Source organism: Eptesicus fuscus, chromosome 4 (genome assembly GCF_027574615.1).
Source record: "Eptesicus fuscus isolate TK198812 chromosome 4, DD_ASM_mEF_20220401, whole genome shotgun sequence".
Classification (NCBI taxonomy): domain Eukaryota; kingdom Metazoa; phylum Chordata; class Mammalia; order Chiroptera; family Vespertilionidae; genus Eptesicus; species Eptesicus fuscus.
In genome coordinates this window covers 50,918,125-50,924,302 of record NC_072476.1, presented here as the reverse complement: position 1 = coordinate 50,924,302, position 6,178 = coordinate 50,918,125, and the positions used below count along the sequence as shown (strand labels likewise).

Below are 6,178 nucleotides of genomic sequence, written 5' to 3'. Positions count from 1 at the left end.
TTATTGGCCAGGGTGTGACTTGCCCAAGGTCACACAGTGGTAAGTTAATTCTTTCTTGATAGTAAGAATTGTGGCTTTGGGTTATACTGAAGGGATTATTACTATAATGGTCATTTTATCTCTTTCAGAAGTTTAAGATGTTTGCTGGGAAAAAAGCTTATTATGTCTTTTTCTTTATGGGATGAAAAAACATAGGCAAAGTAAAAGAACATACTTTATTATGAGCTCGGGTACTTCATAGTCATTATAAGATGCAGGGCTTGTCATATTTTAAGGCTCACGTACAGAGAATGGCTGAAATCTCACCATTTTCTCATCAGAATACCTGGACTGGGCCGAGCTACAGGGCCATGTCTAACCCTGCATTCTTTGAACTTCTCAGGCCTTCTCTGATGTGTGTCCTGTCTCTTTTCTGTCCACACAGATTTTGAAAAATCAGCAGAGTAAAAGTAGCCCCTGAAATAAAGGCGTCATTCAAGGAACAAAGAAGTAGAAGGAGGGCTCCAATTAAAATGATGAAAATCTTTCATTTTTATTTAGGTATACTAGTACGGACACGTGTATATACAAATACAGATCGTATGGGGTTTTTTTTATGTGGGGTTATTTATTTATTTTTACATTTTCTTTTAGGTTTATATAACGTAAGCATTTCAAAACAGCACTCGATGGGTCAGTGCAAAGGAGCTGCAAAGCAGGCGGCACAAGCGCAGGACCACACGGGGCTGGACTTCACACCCGGACGCACACACAATGAGTGGCTTCAATGGGGTGTCAAGAGGAAGCATGGAAAGCGGATTTTGACTCATGGGTAACCTCCAACATGCCAGCATCCATTAAACTGTACAGACAATGGGGGAAAGGCCATTGTAGGGAGATTTGTCTCACATCCGAGTGGCTCGGGGGCCAATGCATGGGAAAAAGTCAGTGATGCCAAACCAGAGACAGACCTGCCCATTCAGGGTTCCGAGGGAAAATGGGACGTGGGAGAAAGGCTAGAGACAACAATGTAAGCATAGGAAATAAAAGGGGGGTTGTAGGCGAATGGGGTGTTGGTGGAGGTGGTTTTCAAAAGAACCACCAGTGACCACAGCTCGGAGAGCAATGAATGGAGAGGAGGTGCTGAAAACTGTCTGATTTGGGGGGAATGATAAAAATGGCTGCTGCCGTTGCTAAGGCACCAGAGAAAAGCTAAGTTCCTGGAGACCCATAGGTACTCTGTGCCTCTTCCTTTCACAGTGACACAGGGAGACAGCCCATTTAACCGCCCCGGAGGGACTCTGCAGCCTTTCCCGTACCTGGGCTGCGTGATACTGGTGAGACTCTTCGGGGGGGGGAAATGAAATTGTGTGAAAACCACCACAAACGAAACCAAACCAAATACAGAGCTGTTTCTAAATTCCCTAAACCTTTCCATACCAACATGCTGGGGTGGAAGTACACACACACACACACACACACACACACTCTCACTCACATACCACAGGGCTCCAACATCAGACCTTGAAAACATTGAGGCCAAAATAGTGATCAAAAAAGTCCTGTTGTCCCAGGTCCCAGATGGTGGCGTCTTAAGGACTGGGCGTGCGATGGCCACAGGGGAGTCCTGCGTGGAGCAGCCCCTCTTCTCAGGCAGGTAAGTGTGCACTGGGTGTTTGAGGGCCTCAAGGCCCGTTTTGTATCCTGAAAGACTATTGTTCTCACTTACAAAAGACATAAGAATCAAATTAATACTTTATTATCAAACACTATATACAACAGAGGTTGCTAATACAGAATTTAAAGAACGCAGTTTTTTTTGTTTGTTGTTGCTGCTTTTTTTGTTTTTTATGTTTTACTTTTCTTTCCTCTGCCACCCAAGAAAGTACAGTACAAAACAAGAGTCTAAACTAACACAAACTGTTACCTGGCCTATTACAGGATACACGGTATCCACTAAACAGACAGATCCTCATTTCCCTGCTTCATGTTGCAAAGCCCTAGGCAACCAGGGGCAAAGGTCGCTGGGGTCTGACTAACGGGCTGAGAGGCAGCGAAGGCTGCCCTTCAGACTTTTGAATTGTTTTTTTGAAATGAAAAGCTCCTACAAAGTTGCATCGACATTTTCCTAAGCCCCCAGAGGGTTGTCACGACACCACAAAAGGCCACCAGCACTTTTTGGACAAGATGAAAACTGCCTGATACCAATCATCTTGAAAACTCCGCGGCAAGCATGACCTACAGTTACATCACTTTATAGGTAGAGAAGCACACTGTCTACTGGTGTGGGTAGTCTTGCTACTTTTTTCTTTTTTTTTCTTTTTTAAACTTAATTTGCAGTGGCACAATGGTGAAGGGAAGGGGTCTAATTTCACTGTGAAAAATGAAAGAGAGCGGCAGAGAGGGCCATGAGTAATTATTTCATCATTTGTTAGAGACAAATGCTAGGAAAACCACAAAAGTCACCATTTCTAAAATGAAATTAGCACTGCTAATGTAGTTATGACTAACTGGCATCATTACAGGATCATTTGATTTCCTTGTGGTTATAGAACATGCAGTATTATTTTGGTTCTGACTATTGATCCATTTTAGAAGGTATCTCTTTCCCTCCTACCCATATCCCACTGGACCAACAAGCCTGTAACTATTCATAAAAAGAAGTGTTATTGGACATTACTGAGAGTGCTGAGCAGATAAACAGTTGAAGGAAAAAAAGAATCCAATGCTGTGAACTTTTTGTTGCAGCGAAATGGTGGCTGCCTCTGTGACAAGACTCGGCCATGCCACTCCCGAGAAGGCCCTGATGTCTGGGGGGCCAGGACCGATTGTATCTGCGAGGCCGGCGGCCCCACTCACTGGTTTCCAGGGCACATAGACCCAGCAACATCCCCCCAAAAAGATCAGGTAAGCCCAGGTTACATTTCAACACGTGCACAACTCTCCAGGGAGCAGTGCCGTTAGAGCTGCCTTCTTGCACTTACTTCTCTAATTCAGAGCTGCTCCTGGTGCTTACCAAGTTCCCATTCACGGAATCGGTCCATCAGAGGACCCCTCTTTTTTTTATTATTAACACATACATTTTTAAAAATCACTTGTTTTCCTGGAATTCTTCCAATTGTTCACATCTCACGTTTTTTTTTTTTTTGTTTTATTTCGAAAGGCATGTTTTCTGTTGATATGTCGTGCAATAGCAGAAAAGGCAAGATTTCTTTTCCCTTGGTCTGCCGTTCTTCCCTGTCTAGGCTTCCGAGTTCAAAGTTTGTGATAGCCTCACCGGTAGAAACCCCCAAGGCGTGCATTTCCTGGTAACTGACTGGAAACATCCCTTGCTGGCCATGCTGAGATTCCTTACACCGACAGGGTCATCCTGCATTTCTTCTCCTTCCGCCCCACCCCCACAAGGAAACAAGATAGCCTCCGTATTTCTAAATGTATCAAGGGATACCACTTTTTCTCACAAGTTTAAATAGGACAAGCATATACACTCTCAGCATAAAGTATATCTAAATAATGTATTTTCTATTCTAGTGGATTTTTAAAAAAATATTTTGTTAAAGTCTTTGGGACTCCATCTTGTTTATCTCCCACAGATAAACACATGTTCCCCCTACGCTTCCAGGCTGTGTCAGAAAGGGAAAGAATATAAAATCAACACTTGAATTTTTTTTATTCCACACTTTGGAATTTTTATTCCAAATTTCCCTTTAGCCCTCCCAGGTCGTGCTGACTGACTCTCCTGGTGCCAGGGGTTTGTGTCCGAGCCCCTGTCGTCACCGAGTGTGGAGCAAAACGTGGGTGCTAGGGTGGGAGTCGGGGAAAGGCCACGGCAGACTGGCGCTCCAGCAAAGCCAAATCACCTCTCCTCTGGCCACGGACATGTGTTCCTTGGTACATAGTGTGCCCCAGAGGAGAATTCAAAGCTATTCCATTATGCACTCATCAACCCTGGCTTGTCAGCCTTGGGGAAGGTCACTTTAGTCATAAAAATGCCTCTTTGAATTTCTTTAAAAACAAAAATAGTTGTAGCACCATGGTGATCTGTAGTCAAAGGGGAAAAATAATCTGGTGTATACCGCCCAGTCACCAAAAAAATTAGAGGCACTCATACATACACACCCCCACCAAACCTAAGTTTTCTCTGATGTCACTCGCACTTGCTCTGTGCTAGCATTCCGGCACCCTACCCACCGCCTAGAGAAAAAAAAAAAAAAAAGGCTTCTTTTATGGAGCACACATTTTGCTGTCAAGACAGTCATCTAAAAAAAAAAAAAAGTGTCTCAACCTTTTAGAAGCCTGTTCATTTACACACCCTAGAGGAAATAGTGTAATATTATATCTGTCCTTAATACCTCCCCTCTGGACTTGACATGGTGACATGATGGCCTGCACGATTCTCTTACAGTCCTGAATGAAAAGGCATAAATATTGGATGGGAGAGAAGAACCCTCCTGGGCCTCGCCATCCCTGGCTGCATCTGCCACTATTCTTCCTCGGCCACATGCTGCTGACACAGGGCGCTGGAGAAGGGGAGCTCTTACAGGAGAGTGCACAGGCGCTGCTGACCACCGGTGTCACTACGACAATTTGGCATTTTCACCTGGAGTCCATTTAATTTGGAAGGGGTGAGAAAAGTCAAGGGCAAGGGCTGGGGTGGGGCGAGGGAGGCAGCAACTACGTTAGCCCCCGCAGGCCCCAAGTTGTTGCTTAGAATTCAGGCTGAAAGAAAGAAAACAAAAATCTGACATCTGCCAAAGCAACCAATCACAAGTCCCTTCTTAGGATGAGCAGTTAGGTGGATCTCCGGTGTTCCAAGACCCTGGTGTTCTCTGTGACAGGTGACGGGAGGAGACTGTGCTATAATGTCAAAAGCATCGCCAGGAGGAACAGTAGGATTGCCAAAAGGCGGCTGGGTATCCTGGGTGTCTGTGCCGCGTTCTCGCCACGGGACGGCTCGGCTGACTCATGGACGGTGTCATCTGTTCAAACAGAAAGCACACATTCCAATGAGATTTCACATCCTTAATAACTCTCTCGCAGCAGCCTGCTGTTCAGACCTTGCCACCCTCTGCAAAGTAAGGTAATGAACCTTGTGCCACCATTGACTTTCATGTCTGCATAATCACTCATTATTTACAGCAAACAAAGGAGAAGCAGAGGAAATTGGACTTTCTCAGCAATATGAAGTTTCCTTAAAAACTGAGGGGGTGGAGGGTTATGCACACACTGTATGTAACCTTTGGCACATGAGCTCCTCCGGTTAGCCGGCAGTCAGACACACCTTGCACAAACCTGAGATATCTGAATGGACCTTTTAAACCCAACGTGCCACGGAGAAACAAGTCATGTGTCCAGGGTGGGGGCAGTTATGTTGGCATATTAGTGATTAACCGGAATTGGCTACCCGTTTTCCTCATTTAAGCAGTTTCATAGGATTAGTGTTGAATGCCTGGTTGTTGGAAGCCTAGATGAATTTTCAAATATGAAAAAATCAAATGCCAAAACAACAGCATTTAAAAATAAACCATACCTAATGCCCGCTAAACCTGACTACACCAGTGCCCACTGGTTTGCTTACAATTAGGCATCAATTACGGTGCTATTTCCATTACAAACCCGGTAGCGCTGGGATTAAATTACTTGAACTTAACTATTTTTGCTTTTATCAGGCTGAAGCATGGCACACAAAAATGATCGGCGTGGATGCAAATTCTCCTCTACATAAAATGGATTAAGTGAGGTAAGCTTCCTTTATTTAGCTAGAAAGTGTTCTCTGAGGCTGCCTCTGACTTTCCAGAGACTTCCTGATCTGCATGATTAACCGGCTTAACTTTGAAACAGGAACTTTGCAGCAATTAGTACCCAAAGATAGACTGGAGGCTTTGTACACCTCCTTCCTTCCACCTGGCCTAACTCACGCTTTTAGACTACGTGTCCTTGGGACTAACAGTGGGGCTCTGTGGTAGATTTTATTTTAGCACCAATGGACCCTTCCTGTAGGAGCTCAGCCATTGTCTGTCACCCTGGCTTCTCTCCCCAGTCATTCAGAGAGAACGGTGACAAAGGAGACTCTAGTGTTTGCTCTCAATTTTGCAGACCTGAAAGGATAACCCCTAAATATCCCTGAATGGCCTACCTCAAACCCCTTAATGTATCAACTACATTTGTTTACATTTTCACGTCACAAGAAGGATGCTTT

General features: G+C 44.6%; 1 protein-coding gene across 3 annotated transcripts in view; it reads right to left on the bottom strand.

The window, feature by feature from the left end:
• Nucleotides 1-507: 507 nt before the first annotated feature.
• EFNA5 (ephrin A5) overlaps nt 508-6,178 on the bottom strand; it is a 284,206-nt gene continuing 278,535 nt past the window's right edge. For 2 of the 3 annotated variants that reach the window (XM_008144496.3, XM_028149784.2), the window contains one exon: nt 1,717-4,958. In XM_008144496.3, coding sequence (XP_008142718.1) covers nt 4,837-4,958 — 122 coding nt within the window. In that variant the 3' untranslated portion in view covers nt 1,717-4,836. The other variant, XM_028149783.2, reaches the window with a different exon arrangement.